The sequence below is a fragment of the Pezoporus occidentalis genome, unplaced genomic scaffold (assembly GCF_034315485.1).
Source record: "Pezoporus occidentalis ecotype Australia unplaced genomic scaffold, CSIRO_AGI_Poc_V1 ctg220, whole genome shotgun sequence".
Lineage (NCBI taxonomy): Eukaryota > Metazoa > Chordata > Aves > Psittaciformes > Psittacidae > Pezoporus > Pezoporus occidentalis.
In genome coordinates this window covers 405,648-429,232 of record NW_026914073.1, presented here as the reverse complement: position 1 = coordinate 429,232, position 23,585 = coordinate 405,648, and the positions used below count along the sequence as shown (strand labels likewise).

Sequence of the window (23,585 nt, the reverse complement as noted above, 5' to 3'; positions counted from 1 at the left end):
GGCGCATCCCCGTTCCACAGCCATGGGGGGCCAGGCCAGGTCCCAGCCACCCACCGGCTTAGGCTACCACCCCAAATCCACGTGTGGCTGACCCCACATATATGGGGCGCTGCAGCGCAGTGCTCAGCCTCTGGGGCCGCGCTCCTGGTGGGGCTGGCTGCTCTGAAGCTGCAGCCCTGAGGTTTCCTTAAGCCCTCCATAGGGCTTTCCCCCTGCGCAAGCCCAACCAAGGGTGGGAAGGTCGGTGCGGGACAGGATGCAGTGGAGCCTGCCTGACCCCAGAGACGCCTGCCTGCCGCAGCTTTCCCGGCACCTCCTTTTATTTGCCCGGGCACAGAGGCGAAGTGTTCCTGCTATGCAAAGAGCAGGCGGCGCGGGGCCGTGGCTTGCATGCCAAGCAGCCGCCGATCAAAGCTGGGCTTGTTCGGCCGGCGGCCCCAGCAGAGCCGCCGCTCCCCCTTGCTCACAGCCCTGTCTTATTCGCCGGCTCTCTCACCAGGTTCAGCAGCTTCTCCAGCTTTGCGATTTCCACCTCGGGGCCCTTCTCAACCTCCTGGCCTTTCTTCGCCTGCAAAGAGAGCAAGTGAGGCAGAGCTGTGAGCAGGGAGGGCTGCGGCGTCCCAGCTCTCAGCCCTCACTGGGAGCTGATCCACAGGGGGATGCACCTGCCTGTGGCTGTATTGCGAGCACAAGGTGCCGTGAGATGTGCAAAAGCCCCCGTGGATCGGGAAAGGTGGTACAGAAGGGTTTGGGTGCGGACAGAAATGGAGCTGGTGATCCAGAGCAACACAAACCCTCTTCTGCCTCTCTCCTCCCAGCCGTTCTCAGCTCCATGGGACTGGACCACTCTCTTTCCCCCCAGGCCCCACGGGGAGGCTCCAGGCATGCACCACTCCTAGAGCAGTGACAGCAGTGCAGTGTCCAGACCTCCCCAAAATGGTCCCACCATGCCCATCCCGTGCAGTGCTCCTGGGCAGAGGCAGTCACAGGAGGGGGGATCACATTCAAATGGCTTTTCCCAGGAGTGGGAAAAAGTCTCTCAGTGGCTGCTGAGAGCCCCTAACCTAGGGGGGAAAGAAGTGAGTCAGGGCTCCCAGGTGAGCTTTAGGTCCTTGCTTTGGCTCTCTTTTCCCTGGCATACCCTGAATGTCCCATGAGACAGCCTTGTCCCCCATTGCACACCCCTCTGCCAACCCCAGCACCTTCCCACACTTCCCAGCACCTCTCCCAACCCATCAGCTCCCTCCCTGGGTGCCAGAGCAAACCACCAGCATCCTGGGAGAAATCATATTGCATGAGGGAAATAAGCATGTCCAGTTCAGTCCTCGTTTGCTTCAGAGCATCAGGAGCTTCCAAGCAGGAGCTGCTGGGGGATGATGTCCCTGCTGAGGGTACCAGTGCCACCCAATGCTTTGGGCAGAGCATGTCCCGCGGCTGTGGGCTGCAGCATCAGTGCATTGCTCTCATCAGAGCTCAGAGGATTTGGGAAAGTGATAACTTGGGGCTGTCCAGACACATGTCATGGCAGACACAGCTGCAGCAGAGGAGCGCTCCAGCCTGCATTCAGCCCACCAAGGCCTCCTGCAGCTGAGCGTCCAACCCTGTGGGGTTCCTCCAAAGTAGCACCCACGCTGCTGCTGCATCCTATTGCTCAGCGCTGCCTTCCACTCACACCATTGCCCTTTGCCACCCTGCCGGCTCTTGCCTTGCCTCTGGAGCTGTGTGGGTCCCTGACCCAGGGCTGGGAAGCTCCTCTGTGTCAGCACAGCTCTGGGCACTCCAGATGCCAAGCACAGGCTGGTTCCCAGTCTGGCAGGGGGGGCTTGGGAAAGGTGCCAGCAGGATCCCAGCCCTATGGATCCCCAAAGCACAGCCTCTGCACACGGATGCTTTTCAGAGGCCAAGATGGCAGCAAGCAGCATCTGCTTTCTTCTCTCCCCACTTAGGAAAGATCAATTCTTTTCCTACTGAATCAACTCCTCGCAGCAATTAGAAACACGCACCTTTCCTTCAGCACTGACAAAAAAAATGCCAATGCACAACAAAGAGGAAGTTGTAGGCTGTAGGGATCTCTCTACATTTCTAGAAGTCCCTGGGAGTAATGGGTTTAAACTGAAACCAGACAAGTTCAGGTTAGATGTAAGGCAGAAGTTCTTCCCTGTGAGGGTGCTGAGGCGCTGGCACAGGTTGCCCAGAGAAGCTGTGGCTGCCCCATCCCTGGCAGTGTTCAAGGCCAGGTTGGACAGGGCTTGGAGCAACCTGCTCTAGTGGAAGGTGTCCCTGCCCGTGGCAGAGGGTTGGAACTGGGTAAGCTTTAAGGCCCCTTCCAACCCAAACCGTTCCAGGATTCTATGATCCCTGGGCTTCCTCCTTCTTCCAGCCCAGCACAATCCTGACAGAACAGAGGGTTTCTCAGCTGCTGGAGGACATGGATGGGATGTAAGCAGCTCTGGAGGGGGGAACGGGGACAATCCTAAACCCCTCTGCTCACAGAGAGCCCCACTGCTCATCCGAGTGCTCAGATTTACCAGTCCCATCCATTGCATGCCGGGACAGTGCTGGTTTGTATTAGTGTCTCTAAGTGAGCAACGCCCTTCGTGGCTCCGGTCCGGGCACTGCGAGCGGTGTTTGTACTAACGGCCCACGTCACAGCCGAGCATCTCTCCGAGCGGGAGCGTTGGGATAAACACAGCTGCTGGGATATTTTAGGACTCAGCTATTTCTGCAGAAAAGCTGCTTTGCTGCCTGACAGCATTCAAAGCGCTCCCTTTGGCACCCTGCGTCGCGCACAGCACCATACGCAGGTCCGTGGGACACTAACTAAAGAGGCAACTGCTTTGCTCAGCTGGGAAAAGGTGATGATGAAGCCACCTCCCATCAACCTGCCTCCACCCCAAGCCCTTTGCTCTCTCCACTGGTTGAGCCTGACTGATGGCCTCCAGGTAGTAAAGCCAGGTCCATGGGTCCTGCACCTTGTTGGAGTCACCAGACACAGGTAAGGCCCAGCTCCTGTCACCGAGCTGTCCCTTAGACCTTGACTTTCACACTGACTCTACTCCTTTGGTGCTTTTAAACAAGCTGCAACAAAGCCACACACAAGCCTGTAATGAGCCGTAACCAAACCAGAGCCCTAATTTAACGCCACATAACTAGGCAAGCAGGATGACACAGGGAAGGAAGATTACAATGTCCTTTTGGGTGCACTGGAATTGAAAGTTTCCCTTTGTTTCTCCATCTGCTTTTCCCAGGGTGCCTGTGCATGTGAGTGGCCGAGCTGCTGTCACACACATGACCATAGCATCGGGGCATCTGCTTGGATGCAGGGGCTTTGCCTGCATCAGGCCTCTGAGGAACAGCTCTTCTTGGAGCAGGGATGCTGCAGTTTCCTGGAGCATGCAGGGTGCAGGGAAGTATCACCTCCATGCATGGCTGCTGATGGGCTTTCTCTCCTGACGGATGCCATGTGTGGGAAGGGGTACTCTTTTCCACATGGCATGTAGCTGACCCGTTCTCCACCTGCATCTCTGCTTATATACCACATCCATAGGGCTCATCGGGAGCTGAGGGGGAGCTGGGGCAGAGCATCCCTCCTATGGAGCTGACAGATGCAGAGCTGTGCTTACAGAGGAAGTCTGTCCCTGAGGAGCTCATCGAGCGGGTACCAGAGCTGCTCACAGTAGTGTTTGCATCAATTTTATTGTTAACAGTTCCCAGCAGGAGAGCAAAATGCTTTTGGCTGAAATGGTGCTGAGGGACGTGCCAGGAAAGCTCACATCATGGGCAGAAAAGGTGCTGTGTGGGGATGGACTCTGCCCTGCTCACAGAGCATGACCCTATGGAGGTGAGATGGGGAGGAGACCCCCTACATATCCTCATGCTGCTGTGTTCATGGCCAAATCCCCCTCTGCACTCACACTCCCTTGGCCTTACGCCTGGGCTCTGTTCTGGCTCTCCAGGCAAATAAACTGAGGTACGGGGGTCCTGGCCCTATAGACATGGGCACAACTGCTGCAGGGCCCTCAGTGGTCCTCTCAGCCTCAGAGGTGAGTACTGACACTAGAAGTGAAGTAAGAGGTGGAAGATGACTGAGATGGAGCCCCAGGGGTGAAGGCAGAGCAAGGACAAGGATGAGGACTGGCTGTTTGAAGACCCCAGGCCAAGCCTTACCCACACTGGCACATCCTGAACTCTACATCCAGGATATGGGAGTCGCTTAGGCTGGATTTCCTGTGTCTCAGCTGATGCCCTCATTCCCTTGCTGAGCAGTAAACTGCCAAGTTAATAAAACTCCCCCATAAAAGCTGGCAGTTTTCAGCATCCTTCTCCCCCCACCCCATCGGTGTAATAATCATAAAACATCTGCTGTAGGGTTTCAATTAAATGAAGCAAAACTTGTTTATGTTTTAAAGTAGCAAGGGAGTCAACCACGCTGGCACTAACAGAGAGAAAAGTCCCAGTAACTTCCCTGGGAACAGAGGCAACCCTTCTCTCTGCGGAGTCTTGGTCAAGGGCACAGGCCTGGCCCTGCCCTGCTCTCTTCATGACACTGATAATCCCAGTCTCTGACATTCCTGATGGGATGGGATTTCTGGGCACAGCTGTTCTGAGACAGGATCTGGACACTTTACGCAGCAGCCCAGTGACCTGGGACACCAGCTTCCCATGCAAAACAGGTTTAAGCTTTTACAGACTGATTTTGCAGACAGTGAGAAGATCCAAGAAGGCGTTAATGGGGCTGCCCAAAACTCCCATCCTCATTATCTTCAGTGCGAAGGGGAACACAGCCTGACAGGTCTTCAGAGGTATGTTGCTTCTGGAGAAGACCTGTTCTTGTGTCTTCTATCCTGTTCAGGGGTAGGTTAAGGTGATACCTCCAGGGTATGGCCTCCTCCATTAGCAAACACACTGATGATGGGTCTGGTGCATTCAATAAATGAAAGCAAAGAGACTCCCCTGAAGCATTTCTGTTAGGAAACGGAAGGAAAAAGAAAGGAAACCCAAACTCTTTCATCAACACAGCAAAATTTTCCTCACCTGCTTCCTGGGCCTCTGACCAAACGTGCACCAACAGGGGTGTGATATGACCTGCTGTGATACGAAGCTGGAGTTCCACTGAGGTGGGGAGGATGCCTGTGCCAGGACCACATCTGGGCTCCTAAGAAGCCCATTTACATGCAGCAGCAACGTGCTTATCAACCACAGAGAGCCCCGAGTCACACTCACAGCCTGATCTGACAGCACTGCTCCTGGCCCATGGAAGGATTAGCTGACAGACTGGAGATAAGGATTTAGGCTTATTCTGCTACTGTTTGGAAATAAATGACGCAGGAAATGTTCTCCTTGCAGGGAATGAAACCAGCAGAAACGCCCTGGGGATGACTGGGTCATTCAGGCGTCAGCAGCCACACAGGATCATTGGCCTCAAAGATGCTCATCCCTCCAGCTTCAGCTAAAACACTTCAGGTCAAGCACCTTTCCTTGCTCCAGCTCACGTATCTGAGTCAGAGATCTCTGCTAGCACCTACACTGGACCATGCCAAGGCACAGCAGGGCAGACACGTCCCATGGCCTCAAGTGATTTGCCATTGCTTGCTGGGAGGCACCAGTGAAGCCATTGGAACCAGCAAAGACACAGCACTGTGGTTCAGCAGCACCCATCTGCCAGTCAAGGCATGGGAGCAAACGTCAGTGATGTTCAACATGCAGGAGGAGGGCAGGGTTCACCTATGTCTAAATGGCAGGTACCTGCCTGCAGCACACCACAGGGCTGGCTGGCTTACGGAGAGCCATGGGAGAAGAAAGGGATCATTTGATGGCATGGATAGGCTCTGCAGCAGCGGAGAGCTAGCAGCAAGGTCAGGCCCTTATCCATGGCCATAAGGGAGGACAGTCATCATCAGAGCTCTGTGTCTGCTCTGCTGGAGGCTGGCTGGGACCTCACACTCTTGCTCATCCCCCTCGCAGTGTTCTCTGGCCAAGCAAAAGCTGTGCACACAGAAGCAGCTAAACCCTTCCCCATGGGTTTCAGCAGCCTCAGGCAAAGCTGTGGAGGAGTTTGACTTCTGCTTTCATGCTGATAGGTCTCCTGGTGCAATCTCTACTGGCCCTCAGCAAGGAGCTCGAGAAAAAGGAAGCAGTGTGCCTCCAAAGCACGTTGTGTTAACAGCGTTTAATGAAGCATTGACAGAGCCCTCTGAAAGCACTTGCTGGCTGGCCTGATCTAGCTGTACACCCTGGCCGAGCACGGGAAGCTGCTCAGACCATAGCCCATCTCACAGTGACTGCAGTGTGGAGCATGGTCTCACCAGCCCTGTACACAGGGCAGCATGAGGTGCTGTGGGCTCCATAGGGTGCAGGACAGGCAAGGCCAGGCTCACCTAAGGACAAAGAAAGGTTTAGCACTGAGCGCTTCTGCTCAGGCCACTGACAAAGTGATTTGGCTTCCAACTACACTAAAAGCTCCCTGTTCTTGCTAACTCCAGAGCCATGAGTAATGTGTCTTACACACCACTAATTTAAGCACCTAAATATAGCCATAGTAAGACTACATTTAGCAGTCATGCATGAAAACTTTAGTGAAAGAGTCCAAAGTTCAGCACAAACAGAGCCCACGAACTCAGGGGGACTTCAGCTCCTCTGAACTGGGCATTACAGTGATTTGTCAAGGCCTGAATTTATCCCAGTACCAGCTCCAGAAACCCACCAAACCCATTTCAACCAGTTGGTCTTCTGCCTTTTCCATATCTGACACTTACGGTTCAAACCAGGGATGTGCTCATGATCCTCAGTTCACATATCATCAATCTCTGAGTGAAGGATAAATTTTAAAGTTATCCAAAGACATTATGGTCTGAAACGGGCCACATGAGCAAATAGCCTTAACTGCCTTGCACAGATGGTGTGATTAGGAAGCATCAGCAACAGGCTCCACGCTCCTTCAGGAGGTCACACAGGGTTTTGCCAGCCCTGGGGACAGTTTGGCCGCGCTCTAAATGTGAGCAGTGTGTGTGTGTCTGTGTGTACGTGTGCGAGGGATGGAGAACAGCTTTGCCTTTGGGCATCATTACCCTCAGTCACTGAGACAAGCCAACAACAGCCGCCTCGAACGGAGCAGCCTGGTGAGATGACAAACTCCTCACAAGATGCATGGAGTGTCAGTCCACGGATCTGTGTGCTCAGTGTGCAAGCTAATTACCCTCTTAGACCCACAGAGGCTTTGCAAAAGGGCTGGGGTGCCGTAACAAGCCCAAAAGCTTTTGCCTTCAGCCCACGGAGTCTTGGTGGGGTAAACCACTGTTAGGCTAAGGACAGAGGGATGGGATACCCTTTCCTTTACTTTACTGTGATACAGGCAGTGCATCCCCCACTGCCCTCCAACCCTAGATTCACCCCTACCAGGTTCAGACTTTCTGCAGTGCCATCAGGCTCTTCTGCATGGGTTGGATTAGCTCTTAGCCCCACTCAGTAGGAAACCCCATTGCCCAAAGCTTGTCCACATGCCACGTGTTATAATGGCATTGGATGGTAAGGCTGGTGGGGATTATTAGTGCCCAAAGTTTTAGCTGTGGGGTCTCTCAGACCTAAGTGTTGGGAAGGAAGTAAGCAAGAAGTGGGTTTTGGTTGAGATTGTCCACAGAAACCACTAGAGAGGCAATACCTTGGCTTCTAGCTTGACTTCAAGTGTTGCCATAATTCTAGTGAACTGGCCCAGCCACCAAGCCTCAAGGCATCCTAAACAGTTATAAAGATGCCCAGCTTCCCTAGCTCTTGTGTCTACCACATCTGCAGCACCCCTCTACTCATGCTAGCAGCCCTGCAGCAGGAGGCTCAGGCACACACAGCACCCACAGGCACTTACATCAAACCCATCCAAAGGGGCAAAATCAAGGAGATGCTCTGCAATGCACAGGGACAATGGCAGTCTTAAGCTGCATCCCTCGATGCCAGCTGGCAGGTAGCACCATCAGCCACCCAGCAACATTTCCTTATTACTCAGCATCTCTTTTTCTTACTTCAGCATTACTTTATCATTTTTATGTGACAGCTCAGTAAGCAGTTGCCGATTAGAGTTTAATAAAACCAAACACGGATGTGTATACGCAGCTCCTACAGTACCTTGGGACTGCTGTTATCTCATAGGCATAGAATCTCATGAGAGATCATCTGCAGCTGCATAAACAGTATATTTTTAAACGTTGTAATTTTTACAATACCTCTGTCTTTGGCCACCACTGTTAATACATACGCATACCCCCTGCAATCACCTTTTATCTGCCTTAAGAAAGTTCAGCTGCTGCTTCTCTCTTAACATGGCACCTTCTCATAGGAATATTTTCATAGAAAGCTATTCTTGTTTGCTACTAACATGAAAATGTATGAATATACTTCACTCTGGACAAATAACAAGTATGCTGGAAAATTAGTTGTACTATAAATAGAAGTGAAAAGAAATGTCTTCACTCATAGACGCCCGCTATTTAATAACATTAAATGTCAATGGCATGAAAGATGTATTACAACTGATACCGTTCAGTTTACTGAAAGAGCTCAGTCTGCCTTTTAATGTCAGCCCACAGCATTCTTTCCCTTTCTGCATGGCTGCACTTGAACTCAGGGATGCTCCAGAAACAGCACGAGGTACTTCAACTGTGTGAGCAGTTGTGTCATCTCAACAACAGTCTTGTGTGTAGTTTTCATTTAAATCAGTGTCACATGGAGCAGGGCTGGGAAGGGTTAGTGCACTAATCCACCCTGGTCCATGGTGGGAGCAGCTACTTTTAAATTGCTTTTGACAGATGCTTGTCCAGCACTTGACCCACAGTGTGCCCCAAGCAGCGGATTGTCATGCTCTGATCCCATCACCTGCATGCCACTTCTTCTGAACCAACCCCCTCAACGACGCTGCTGCCAATCCATCTCCTGATGGCTGCTAGTGTGTCCCTCTCACACCCAATGAAACCTTTTCCCTAAGCCTTTTGCTGCCGTCTTATAACCTCAGAGCACTGCCTTCCTCACCCTGTCAGCCCTGGACCCCTTTAGGAGTGCGCATCTCGCTGCATCTCCCTGATTCCAACCTCTCAGCTGGCCACGTTGTCCTTGGTGTTTTCTTGCTCCTCACGTCCTTCCAGCCTGGTATCCCAAATTGGAGCTGAGGCCTTTGCACTGCTAAGCTGTGCAGACGGATTAGCTCACGTGTCCCTCTCACCCTTCTCTTGCCTGTGTTCAACAGTACAACACCTCTGCTATGGCAGGCCACTGCTGGCAAGTGAGATCTTCTTCTGCTCAGCTCCTTGGTTGATTATTCCCACCTCATTTCCCTCTCTTCCTATTTTTCCGCCATCCTCACCACAATACATCCTGTTTACTTCAGACTATGCCTTCCATTTGCCACGGATTAAACAACTTGCATGGCTTCTCTCCACCTGCTGCACAGGAAACGGCCAACCAAATGATAAACACCACAAAAACACTCTCATGCCTGGAAAACAGATACACTATTAGTCTGGGCTATGCTGGACGTCACGCTAAATCGCATCAGTTATGACTGAGTTATGCTGCAGCATGTAAATCAGAGCTTTAACAGGGTCAGCAAGAAGCTGGATGCAGGACATCCATGGGAAATCCTGCTGCTCTTCCCAGAATCTGACCCTATTACAGCTGCTGAGAAAACCCCTCCTGCCACACACATAGACATAGCTCAGCACCGCAGTGCCCCGTTGCCTGGGAGCTCCTGGTTAGCAGCTTTACTGGTGTCAACCTTCTGAAGATAGGATTGACGCAGTGCTGCTTAGTGAATGATGCTCATCACTGTGTGTTGGGATGTCTCCTCGAAGTCCATATGGGTCTGAGTAAGAGCTGTACAAAGGAGAGGATTTATCCTGGCCCAACCGCAAATGCAGGGCCCAAGGGTTGCCTATCAGCCAGAAGCAGGCAGGATAAAACGATGCAGGAGAAAGCCAGTGACGTGCTGGGAGGCAGCTCAGGGACTGCACCTCTGGGGCACAGGCACCCGTGGAGGACCTCACTTCCTTCCAGGATACATTGCCAGCAATGAGCAGATCCGCTCTGATCTGATCAACAACCTCTCTGCATGAAGGAACGCAGGGCAGACCCAGATATTGGCTCCTGACCTGCAGTGATGGGGATGGTGATGGGGCTAGAGCTGGGGATGCTCCTGTCTAACCAGCAGGACTAGATTCCACACGCATTGGTGACATGTGCCTACACATGCCTGACTCTGGCCCTGCCACCCAGAAGCATAGATATTGTCTGCAGGCAAAGATGAAGTGCAGTCTGACTAAAAAGCAGATCTAGACCCTGTGTTAGGGTAAGCTTTCCAGGCAGAAGGCAGTCATTTTAATGACAATCCAGTCTTAAGATGCTGATCTGGCTCCAGCCCAAGTCTTTGTACTAAGCTCCTTGACATCCTATTTAGAAAAGCATTATTAAAATCTAATTTCTTCATGCATATATTGCTGTTTTAATTATAACAGAGGCAGAAGAGAGATATGAGCAGTAATCAATCTCTCTGATGCTAATAAACATCTTAAGAAAGAACTGACCATAGGAAAAGCCAATCCAACATTGTCTATGGAAAATGTAAGAGGGATTTATTCCTAGTGATTGTCCATGCTGCCAACAGCGCAGTCACAGTGTGGCAGGGGATGGCCTCCCTAAACTGCTCTTTGCTTTGAGTGACTGACCAGGATGCTGCATCTGAATTAATTTCACATGTTCACTGCTGTGTCTCTGTTGTACCAAAATGTAATTACTTCAGGGCCATAGACCAGTTAAACCTATCTGCTAAACAGGCTGCTAAAACTAATGGAGTCTCTTTGCAATGTAGTATTATGAAATAAAGGCAGGCTGGGAAGAAGACGATGTAGAAGTCATTTAAGGTCCTTAAGGTAAGCACTTCCAAGGTAATCTCCCCATCGCTCAGCAAGTTCCATCAGGACCAGAGATAGAACAAGGTTAAGCATAAGCTGACATCTTCAACAAGACAGTGGCCAAGTTGGCAGAAACAACTATCAGACAATTAATTGCAGATTTAAGGACTAGAGGGAACCCGTTAGCAGAGGTTAACTGAAGCTGATGCACATGTGTAACACTAAGTGCTGAATTAACAGAATAACACTGGTACAAAGCCTGTCACCTTACTGAGTCTGAAAACCTCAGCACGCCAGCAAATATCCTCGCCCTGCTCTTTGTGCTGCTGGACCTGGGAGAGAGGAACACGGCTGGGACAATGCTGGGAGGCAAACAGCCAGCACTTGTCCTGGAGGGCCCTTGGAGGAGGTACCTCCTTGATGGAGATGGTAGAGATTTTGCCACATCTGGATATTAATTCTGACTGTAGATTCCCCCAGTGTGGTCAGATCAGCGTATCAGAGGGGTCACTTCTTCCCAGACTCTCCTGCTTCTGTTCTGATCCGAGCCCATGTATGGATCCTCCTGGTATTGTCCTAATGTCAGGAGCTGCTTGAAACCCAGACGTGGTGTCAGGCTGCAGGTCTGGGAGGAAGTAATAAAGACTGAACAAGAACCTGGTGATGTTTTGAGAGTCCTTAAGATGATGACCAAAATTGCCCTTCCTCACCAGCATGTAGGAGATGCCTAAACTGACCTAGAGGAATGGTGGAAGCAATTGTTTTATAAAGTGATGTTGCCTCACCCCTCCTTCTCCAGTAAAACCATGTGGATTGCATGCGTAAAGTGCTGTGAGATGCAGACACCACAAACGCCAGGACACAGTGTTTTCTCCAGGCACTCTGCTGATCCTGCTCTTCCCTCTCACTGCGGAGGAGTGCTCAGCATCATCTGAGAGCTGGGTGAGACACAGCCCAGCAGGGGATGAGCCCACTGCGTTGCTGCACGCCTGGCACTGCGCAAGTGCCTCGGCATCCAGAGCGATCCTGAAAAGAGATATTTTCACAGCTGGCAACCAAGCAGGAAACAAAAGGAAGACAGAAAGGGGACACTTGTGCTCAGAAAATTAAATCCAAATTTAATTCCAGTAATAATACTTTCATTAACACCCTATTTGCCACAAAGATGCATAAAAATGCTAAGTGAGAGCTGAATCATTCCAAAGGTGAGAAGAAGCTAGCTAGGAAAATATTGCCAGCCTCTCCCTAGCCTGTAAAATCCTTAAGAAGCCTGGGTCACTGTGAATGGTTATTGTTTGTAATTTAACCTCTCCAGCAATCATCTGTAAATGAGCCAGAAATCCAATGAGAGCAGCAAAGAACCTGTAACAGAGCTGATTTATTCCAGCAAACCCTGACTTAACCACAGACAAATGCAACATTTCCTCTGTGACCATCTGGGGCTTGAATGCTATTGTGGTGAACACACGAGCCAAATTCACCTCGCTCCCCACGGAAATCACATCATGTTGCAGACAAGGGATTGCTAAGCAGGTTGGGTTTATTGTTGTATATCTGAGTCCTTCAACCATAAGAACTTTGTCTGGGCTCTGCACCAAAGCAGGATCAAAGACAGCTCAGACCAGTGTTTTTTTGGTATTTTGCAAAGGTCTTCAGTGAATTCATCTCCTTCTGAGATGTCACAGAATCATAGAATTAAAGAATCCCAGAGTGGTTTGGGTTGGAAGGGACCTTAAAGCTCACCCAGTTCCAATCCCCTGCCACAGGCAGGGACACCTTCCACTAGAGCAGGTTGCTCCAAGCCCCTGTGTCCAGCCTGGCCTTGAACACAGCCAGGGATGGGGCAGCCACAGCTTCTCTGGGCACCCTGTGCCAGTGCCTCAGTACCCTCACAGGAAGGAACTTCCTAATGTCTCATCTCAGTCTCCCCTCTGTCAGTCTAAAGCCATTTCCTTGCTCTGTCACTGCAGGCCCTTGTCCAATGCTCCTCTCCAGCTTTCTTGTCAGCCCCTTTAGGCACTGGAGCTGCTCTAAGGTCTCCCCAGAGCCTTCTCTTCTCCAGGCTGAACAAGCCCAATTCTCAGTCCAGATGCAAAGTCTTTCAAAGTCCTTCTGACCCCCTCTTCTATCAGGCCTGCTAAAGACTTCTGCTAGATCTCTAATAGATACCCCAAGTAATCGATGGGGAATTTGAAATGCCAGTGAGGACAATGCCCACAATAAATCTGCAGACTGCTTTGAGCTATCTTCCCACTTATCCTACTGGTAACTGCTCCATTGATTTTTCAGCCCGTTATTCTTCCCACGTCTGGCCTAACCTTTGCAATCTCCTGGCTTAGCTCAGCCATGCACTTGTCATTGTGGATTGGCATCAAAAGTCTGAAGAAAGGCAAGTACACAACCACAGAAGAAGATTTGCAGGAGGGACAGGTAAAGCCAAGGATGGCTATGGATGCTGAAGGTGAGAACCACGCTTCACCCGTGTGTGATGTATGGCATAAGAGCTGCTGTCAATTTAGTACTAGAAGCCTAAGTGTTCAATATTTCCTGTCATACAATAGATAAAGCTTCAGCAGATTTTCTCCATAAGGCTGTAACACAGGCAGGCAGCTCCAAGCCAGAATGTGTTAATTAAGAAACACTGTGTGAGGGTTAATGAAAGTTGGGAGGTAGGAGGAAGAGAAGAGGGTGAACCCCTCTCACCTCCTGTCCTAATGCTATATGGTGCCACTTAGTCACTGGGTAAAAGGCACTTTCTAAGGAGGAAAGAAATAAGATAAGGAGGTGATGGCTGTGCTGGCTCAGTGCTTCTGTTCTCTGCCCCTGGTGATGAAAAACAGGCTGTAAAAAGTTTTCATTTTCAGCTAATGGATAGGAAGGTTCCTATTTCACCTGTGGGAAGAGGCAGAAGGTGTTTTAATGGCTCAACTGAGATATTGATAAAACAGACTGAGTCTAGCAGAGACTACCAAGATTGTTGAGGAGAGCTGGAGAATTTGCACCAAGGAGACACTAAGGGTGCTGGGCTTGTTCATCCTGGAGAAGAGATGAGTTTGCGTGATCTAACAGTGCCCAAGAGGAGGATATATCAAGGGGACAGAGATGGGCTCTCTACATGGGAGTGCAGCAGTAGAATGAGTTAAAACAGCCATAAACTGAAACAGGGAAGGATTCAGTGTGACATAAGAGAGTTTTTCTCTGCGGCAACAGTTAGGCACTGGAACGGGGTTCAAAAGAGTGAGATCTGTGAGATCTTCAGCCTTGGAGGTTCTTAAGACTAGCCTAAGCCCTGAAACAACCTTGTCTGACGTGAGGGCTGACCCTGCTTTCAGCTGGAGGTTGAAATACAGACTCCCAACATCCCTTCCAGACTGAGTGTGCCTGTGACTCTGTGATCCCAGGATGTTCTTCCCTACCAAGTGTAAACTGAAGGATGAATTTTGCAGGTCTACCCTATTCTGTTGTGCTGTTTATTACAGACAGCATCTCTAAGCAAATACTCTCTTAACCATATATTGCTCATAGCGTTGGGACTGGTGCAGAGCAACCCAACCCTCAACAGGGCAATTCCCAGCCCCTGGGGAATACTGGCACACTGTAAGAGGGAATAAGCTCCCCAGGACCCTCCTCCCAGGGTACTGGAAGGTTCAGAAAGCTGTACAGGTGGGTTTGAAACCTGGTATTGGAGGGGTTAATGCTGGTAATAGAGGGGTAAAGAGAGGAAAAGGTCTCCTAGTGAAAAATGACAAGCAGGAAGCACTGGAGAAAACCCACGGAGAGCAGAATCCTGAGGCAGATGGCTAGAGGACCAAGGAGGAAGCTGGACTGAATTTGTGAGAGCTGGCACCACAGGGATCACAAAGTGAAGACTGTTTCCCTGTCCTTATTGGGAAGAGGGGAGCATGTGGGGCAAGTATATCTTTTCCCACCAGCATTATCTCAATGGCAGAAAAGGGATAACATTGATTTAATGTAGACTTATGCTTGCTGTTATTGTAACACATTGTTGTCTCTGAGTGTTTACAGTTATTTAACACATAAGCTAATAAATAAACCAGAATAAAGAGAACTGAAGAGTTCAGGAGTCTGTAAATCTCTTCCTATACAGCTACCTGGCTTGTTCCAGACTGGGATCACCTCTTTATAAAAGGTCTGAGTCTCTTTCTGTGATGCTGCCTGTCAATCCCCTATAATTTCAAGAAGATCAAAAGCAGAAGCAGATTTAACACTGGGCCCAGAAATAACCATCATGATTCACACAGCCCCAGTCAGTAAACTCATCACACCAACGACTCCTCTTGAAGCTAAAGCACACCTTTCAGTATAAGACAAAGAGTTTTGAACAGAAGGCGCTTGAGGGACACAGACAAGCTAGTGCCATGATAAATATGTCCTTGTTTGAGTTTGGTTAGCAGCCAAATCCCATTTTGTCTCTTTCTCCTAATATAAAGAGCTTCCACCACTGTGAATCCCTTTGTATACAGGTGCTTTTAGGCTGAGGTGAAGTTATGGCTTAATTTATTTGTAAGCTCTTAAAAAGCTCCTTGAAATTACATTTTCCAGACCTCAGATAAACCCCCTTTCTCTTTAGTTTGCATTTTTGGTCGATGAATCACCTCCACTGAAGCGTCAACCCTGGATGTGTCTACTGCAGCTGGAGATAGATTTGGTAACACTGCTCTCAAACACAGGACCCTCGTTTCATTCCTGAATCAACCCAGTGAGGCAGCCAGACCCCATGTTTGGTCAGTATTTCAGTGATACACTGTGAGTCCATGCTTTCCTTTACAATATTCAAGCCTCTTTCAGCATCTCCAGTTCCAGGATGCAGCCCCACAGCTTTGAGGGTGGTTTGCATGGGATTTATATCCACCCTGTGCTACCTTGCTTCTGGCTGGTAACAAAGCTCTGATGGGCTTTGTTAAAACAATACCACAGCACCAAGTCATCTGGGTTTGCTGCTCTTTACTGAGCAGCAACACTCACACCTGATACAAACAGCACTATCAACAAGAGCTGGGTCACAAAAATACCCTACCAAACCTTGCCAGACTCATCTCCCTACCTACAGTTACCTTGAAAGATCTGCTGGTCCCAGCTCCTTGCAGGTTTTGTGAAGTGCTTTTTCTTTTAAAGAAAAAGAAATTTAAAGTGAATCCATGAAGGTTTTGTGAAGTGTTTTTTCTTTTAAACAGAGCTTTTATTCCTAAGACAGAGTCCATGTCGAACCATTCTTTCAGGCTATAAATAATACCTTGGTTCAGGTTTATCACAGGCTTGAGTCAAACAACATTTGCCAACAAGGTTGAAAGCACACAGAGTCGTGAGTGCATAGGGAGTGTGGCCATGTTTAAGAGGTCTCACACTGATAGACAAGCAATTCTCTCTGAAGCAGGGAAAAATAGCTTGATTGCAGCGTTTAAGTTTCCTCAAATTCCCTCAGCCACATCACACACTCTGTGACACCTCTGCGGCACCTTTCAGTCCAGTCTGCCCAAGCCTTTCACTGACTTGGGGCTTACTCACTCACTCACAGGGAGGAGCAAGGACAAGGTATAGTCACTGGTTTCACTGCAGCCTGCAGAAAGCAAGAACTGTCACTGTGAAGCACTGTGAATCATGGAGGGGGCATTGTGAAGTGTGGGGGGACAGTGAACCCCTGCCACTGACTCCAAGCTGGGTCAAGGGGAGAAGCTGATTGCCTTGCTCTTGGGAAAACATGCTCAGCCTGTGCCCACAACTGTTATGACTGTTTCAGAGAAAAGGGAACCAAGGGCTGGAGCTTTCTGTGCCAAGCCCTGTCTCTTTCTCCCTTTGCAGGGAGGCAGTGGTGGTGCTCCATTTTCTTCTTGCTCTTCTGAGTTACAGCTCAGACTAACCTTGACTCAAAATGAAGATGTGACTGCTTGCAGAAGACCTTGCCTACAGCACCAGTCTGTGAAAAATCATGCCTGGCAGCACATCCCTGGCTATGCGCAGGGTATAAACACCCTGAAGAGTGATATTTCCCTACACAGGCAAGGGGGAAGCAACCAGAGAGTTTCCCCTGCCACTGCAGAAGGATGACAGATCCCTCTGCAAGTCCTTGCTCCCTACAGCTACGTCAGGATCTTCATCCTCAAGACCTGCACTTAAGGCCTCTCCCCACTGCAGGAGCAGGACCCAGACCCCTCTCCTTCGCTGATGCTTTAGGCTGAGAAACTCTGTGAAGCTGGGCTGAGTGAGATGGTATCTCTATAGCACTGCCTTTGGCTCATGGCAGTGGATGAGCTGAGGTTTCTCAGGCTGGGCTTCCCTTGTCCTTGTGCAGCGCAAGTTTCCCAGCCCCCAGGTTGCAGGAGCCATTTGGGCTGCAGTGTTTTTATAGCACAGTTTTTCTTCTTGAGCAAGCAGTAATTGAAACACAATCCATCAGCGTTTTGCTCTGCTGTGTTACAAACTGTAACCGTGCACAACCTGATGCGCTCTTTTTAATGACATAAAAAACACTAAATTATTGATTTCCTGCACTTCCACTGGATGCCGTTTGGCTGCCCAGGCCAGACAGAATGAGAACATTTGCCTTCGTTTTGCTGGATTAGCAGGTTGCTTCAGTGCAGAGTAGAGCAGGAGGCCTAATCTTGGAGAGGGATGAGCACCCTCCAGTCTCACAGCTGCCTTTGCAAAACCGGTTTCTGGACATTCTGGTTTCAGTGCCTCCCTCCTGACAGCAAGTCAATATAGTCAGAAAGTCAGAGGAGGCAAAAAAGTAAGAAAGCAGAGACTGAGCAGTGCTCACATCCAGGTTCTCTCTGCACTCATTGAAAGGCACTTTTCCCCTTTCCTGCAGGCTCAGGTCCTCAGGATACCACAGCTGAAACCAGCAACCATGTGGGGAGACATCTGCTCTGGCTGAGCAAGGCAGGGGTTAGCATGTACTCAGACAGCACAGGCTGGCAGGGAGACGCAATGCCTCTTATTAGCTCAACAAATACATATCTAGGGAATAAAAGGCAAGCTTTAAGGCACATGCACTTCTCTTTTCATCCCAGGGATATTGGTTTGCCTGATAAAGGGTGTAATCTCTGCCCACATGCTTTTGCTTGCTTATAGTGTTTGAGACCATCCTGGTCACAACATCCCAGCCCCTTGGGAGGCAGCTATTTTCACATTGACTTGACCTAATGGCTTTAATCTGAAGCATTTACCTTGGGGAATTTCAGAGGATGGCAGGGATCAGAAAGCTGAAAAAGGTAAATGCAGTAACTAACTTAAAAGAATGACAGACCTCCAGTCTAACCTCACTTTTCAGAGATGAGTGGAACAACCAACAACCTGTAAGTGCCTGTGAGGAGACGCATCACAGCTCACACAGATTTGTACCACAGAAGTCATGCTGAACCACTCTGATTTCATGTTGCAACAAGATACTAGACATTGTGGACAGGAAAGAAACAGAAGTCTTTACTCTTAACCTCAGGGAGACTTTCCCATTGCCTACCTGTGTGTTCCAATTCTCATGTGAGGCAAAAGATCTATATAAAGTAGGTAGAAGCTGGTAAAACCCAGCTGAATAGCTGTGCCAGAACTGTCAGCACAGAGTTGTGTGTGATGCTCATGTCTCCATGAGCAATCTGGTCAGCATTTCTGTTAGTGCTTGGACACTGGGACAGATGGGAAGGCTTCAGGTGTCCAGGAAGGCAGGACCAGAATCTGAAATTACTTTGCTGGACCAGCAACGTGACCTGGAAAACCTGTACCTGATTTAACAGGGACAAAAGCAAGATACTGCAAATGAGCAGGGACAATTCCCTGCACAAATAGAGGATTGTGGGGAGGAAGTGTTCTGCTATCAGGGCTGGGGTTAGAGGGATAATCATGCGGATAGGACCTAGCAGTCCTGTAATGCTGTGAAACAGTCTGCAGAGAAATGGGAGCATCTTGGCAGTCCTGGGGTAATGGTTGGACTCGATGATGCTAGAGGTCTTTTCCAATCTGGTTGATTCTATGATCACAGCCAGGCAGGTAAAAGGATTCCTCTGCACTGGAGAGGGCAGTGATAAACCTGCACCCACAGGACACCATGCAGCAAGGGCACAGCTCATGGGATCAGGGACAATGAGAAGATTTGGGCTGCAGGTGGTGAACACAACACTGCTCAGGCAGCACAGTCTCTCAGTGACCAGATCCCCATTGGGGGTGAAGAGCTTGGACACCCACAGTGGGATCATAGCCAGCTCCCTGGTGGGACATAGCAGTAGGGGAGAGAAGGAGCATATTTGCCCTGAGATGGCCTCACACAGTTGGTGCCTGGTATCTTGTGTCACAGAAGCAGTCAGTGAATTGGAGCATAACAGCTTCCCTCCGGGAGAACCCTCGAGCTGCTTTGATTGCAGCCATCACTGCATCTCACATAGCCAGCACGACTGTAAGGCAGCCCCTCTTCTCTGCTGTGCAGGGCTCTTCTCTTCCTTTTCTCCATGGGATAAAAATAATCCTTCTGCGTCAGCTCCATCACTGTGAGCAGCAAGATATTTCATTCACCGGCAATTCCTTCCTTTCCCTCATTTAAACAATTCCCCATTGAGCCCATCAAATTAATTTGAGCAAGGGCCATTTATTTGGCCTGCTTGCTGCTGCAGGTGTCTCCCTTTCTTTTCTTTCAGAGGATGCTGGTAGGTGGCATGAAGGTGAGTTGGGGAAAGGCATGGCAAAGACTGGGAGCAGGCAATGGTTTTGATCAGGGCATGCAAAGGTACATAGAAATTTGTAGCTTGATGCATCCAATATCAGGAAACACACAAGCAAAGCCTGCAAATGAAGGGCTTTTTACAGCAATGCAATAGGGATGTGTTTTACAGTGGCACAGACACAATCTCCCAGGCAGGGAGCTGCCCTCTGTGTCTCCTTCAGCAGCCTCAGCTCTTTCCAACCCAGGCCGACTGTTTGGGGAAGGCGGTGTCAGGCTCTGGCAGGGGCTCAGGAGGAGTTACAGGGATATGCCAAATCTCAAGCTGTTCCTCTGGCTCTCGTAGCCTCATCTCTCTCTACTTCACGTCATGACAAACTTCCTTCCTTTGTCACTGCAGTAAATACCACTGTGTTCTGCAGGGAGAGACTGCCCCAGGGTGCCCAGACAATGCCCAGGGACAAGGTATGTAATATCACAACCAAGGGCAATAAAAGCTCACTTTCTCTGAGCTATGGGCCATTGCCAGGTCCAGTAAGGCAACACAAAAACCATGACTAGGATGGGTCTCGCAAATGAAGTCCAGTGTCCCATTTGCCATACCTGCTGAATTGAGGATTCAAGTGTCCAGGACACTGCACAGCCATGATATGGAGAGAATTGGTTACACTTTTCCACCTAAATTGTATGACCAGCACAAACGGAAGCCAAACCAACACTTATGGAGGTGCAGAGCAAGACAGACCTGCTCACCTGCTTCCCAGGGTTTTGTGTGCTTTTCTGGCCAGGACACCTGCAGAATGCCTGCTTGTCCCAGCTCATGCCATGATCCTGCTGCTTGTCCTTTTCCTCATACTGCTGCCACCTCTTCCCTCTGTCCCGCACAGGGACCTGCTCTCTTATCCTTCCCTTCTCACTCCGTCTGCCAGCACAGACAGCTGAGGGGCAGCACAGGGCCAAGACAGGGTTGTTGGGCTGAGGCTGTAACAGTGCACACATCACTGCTGTGTCTTCCTGTTGTCAGCAAGCATCTTTTGGTGTCACATTCCTAATTTTCACCAGTTTTCCAGTGACATTGCTGCCCCAGCTTGAAACTTCAGGGTTGGTAGCCTGTGACATCCAACTGTCTTTCTGTGACAGACAAGGCAGGAGAGTCTGCCAGGCACTGGGCCCTGGTGAGACACAGTTGTCCATCAGGACCCCAATATTGTCTCCTCTTCTAATTGTACTGGATGTGTCCCAACAGCACTCAGCAGGAGGGATGCACCGAGAAGAGAGGCTGTTGGAAAGCAGATACACAGCATCTACAGACACCTCTCACAGCTCCCAGGTAGATGCGTGTCCTCATCCCACTTCCACATGGAGAAGAACTGCATTTCATCCAAAGAGATGCAGAGGCCAGGTCCAGGACCAGTGCTGGGTGTCCCAGGCCCCAGCCACTGCTTTACACCACATCATCATGATGAGCCATCACCTTGCCCTTCAAACGTGCCTTATGGGCTGAGTTAACAAGCTTTACTCCTCACACCCCTGCAGCAGAGCCAGTGCTCAGGAATAGCTGCACTCATAAGAGCTCCTTGGGGCTCTGTCCAAAGATCAGTTCACCCTCAGATGACCTGGAAGATATGCATCCAAGTTGCCTCCATCCACAGAGAGTCATGATCAGTTATGGCAGGGGGCTGAGCACAGGATAGCCTCTGGAGGAGAGGCTGCAGGCTGGTAGACCTGCTCCCACACCCAGACACTGCAGGGAGAATGAGTCTCCCAAAAAGTCTCCCTTGCTGGCTCTGCCAAAGGCATGCTTTGGAAACAGCCTGTTCCCCCGGGGGTCCCATTGCCTTTGTACCGGGGCTGTTATTCAGGGAAAGAACTGGATCCCTCAGTTTCCTGGAGGGGGTTGAAGTCATGTGCATGGAAATAAATTCGCAGAGGCCAGCTAAAGAAAGAAACAGGGAGGAAAGGCGAGCCAAGCTGCCCGCGAGCCTGGGCAGCGCCTCTCTTGCCATAACGTTACCCTGTGCCCACATCTCTGCTGCCACGGCTTTTTGCCAAGGCACTGAGGAAAAGAGAGTCTCTGTCCCAAAGAGGAGCTGTTCAAACTGAACAGGCATATCCAGGCAATTGCAGATCTAACCAAAATTCAAGTCCTTTGAAGCCATGAAGCAGGGCTCCTTATCATGCAGTGAAGGGCTCACTGGGCTGCAGAGGAGCAAAGCCCAATCTGCTGGAGCTTGGGGAGCTCTAGGATGGCGCACAGCAAGGCACAACCTGTTCATAGGGAAGAAGATGCAATGCCTGCAGATAAAATAGTTCGTGTAGGAACATAACTGTACCATCGTGGGGAAATATAAGGGAAAGAGTAAAATAAGACCTCACCAAAATAAGGCCAAATTCAGAGGACAGCAAATCCAATGGACACACATCAGATTTATGTCTAGAGAGGGGCATTCAGCTCAGTGATTTGTCTAATGCTAGTGCTAGAAAAACTAGCACTTTTACTCCAAATCCCTAGAATTGCACATGAGGTGGTCTTGCATCACTTCCAAACACAGTCAACACTTTTTATTACACAGATCTTCAAAGAGGAAATTAGGAAGTCAAAGACAGTTCTTCTGACTCTGACAGTGCCACCCTGACACCACGCAGCACCTCACAGGATGAGACTTGCACTTTAGAAATAATTTATAAGTACTACTGAATTTTCTTAAAATGGGACCTTTTCATGCTCCAAATGCCAACGTTTCCATTAAATGTACTAAACACACTTTATCCTGACCACAGGGAATTGACTTCAGCTTAAAATAACTTGTAAATACACTGATGTTGTTTCTCCACCAACTGCCAAACAGAGTAGTCATAGGAAGTGATATTACACACCAGAGGTAAGGCTGAAGACATGCAGCCAGGAACAGTGAAAAGGAATAAAAACCCAGCTCTCTGACCTTGGGGTTCAGCAATCCTGCAGTTATATAGAGCTCTCCCTTCACATTTTCTGAAATAACTCAAAAGTTAGTTCTCAAAAAATGAAGAAAACTGATTTAATAAGAGAAGATTCAAGTCCTTCAGATCTACTGCTGGTTTGTTTGGGTTAGCTCTTCAAACACTGCCAGTATCTAAGGTTGTCACATCTGTGTCTGGGATTCAGAACTCATTGTACGTGTGATGTGATGCTCTTAGACATCAAGATTTATGCCACAAAGCCACTCCCCTTTGCACAATCGGTATATCCAGGCTCTCTAGATAAATACCCAAAGGCTTCAGTTCTGCCCAAGAAGGCCATGAACCATCTCCTTCCTCAAGAAACAGGTTATCAGGTCCAAACAGTTCCCTCATTTTATCTCAGGCTATGCTAGACTGGAAGATACCCTGATGTGGGTCAATGGAGGAAAAAGGGATCCCAGGGGGCTGTGAAGGTCTTCCCACTAATGGGTTTCCCAGCATAGTGACAGGGCAGGAAACAGTGGCAGGGCAGGAAAGAGTGACAGGGCAGGAAAGAGTGGCAGGGCAGGAAAGCATGGCAGGGAGGGAGCAGGCAGAAGGGGTAGTAAAGCCTGTTTTTGCCAGTGCACATCAGTATTCTCTTCAGTAGATGTTGATTTAGAGTTATGAGTCACAGATCTGCATAGCAAAATGGCCATAGGTCACAAGTAATGCTGCTCACACCCTGGCAAGCTGTACACAAGCCTCTTGCTGGCTTCAGCACGTGGTAGGGCCAGCATGTGCCAACAGCAGGGACTGATGGAGCAATCATCTCCAGCTCTTCCTGGTCCAAGGCAGGCTCAGGCAACCTTTCCCTATAGATGTGTCTCTTACTCTTGTTGAAGGCCCCTAGCACTGGGCTTCCTTCCTGTATCAAGGAGTCAAAGCTCATGCATATGTCTTTACAAGGCCTACACAAGCAACACAGAAAGCTGTGAATGGGCAGAAAAAGGGTTTCACGAGTCCCTGGATCAATGCCACAGGTGCTCAGCTTTTCCCTTAACAGCACAGAAAGCACCTATCTGCAACCAGCCTAAATAACAGGGGAG

At 49.6% G+C, this 23,585-nt stretch overlaps 1 protein-coding gene across 4 annotated transcripts in view; it reads right to left on the bottom strand.

Moving 5' to 3' along the window:
- Nucleotides 1–285: 285 nt before the first annotated feature.
- The window catches only part of DNAI1 (dynein axonemal intermediate chain 1), a 154,228-nt gene continuing 130,928 nt past the window's right edge, over nt 286–23,585 (bottom strand). For all 4 annotated transcript variants that reach the window (XM_062620365.1, XM_062620368.1, XM_062620369.1 and 1 more), the window contains one exon: nt 286–568. In XM_062620365.1, the coding sequence (XP_062476349.1) occupies nt 464–568 (105 nt within the window). In that variant the 3' untranslated portion in view covers nt 286–463. The remainder of the gene's footprint in view (nt 569–23,585) is intronic.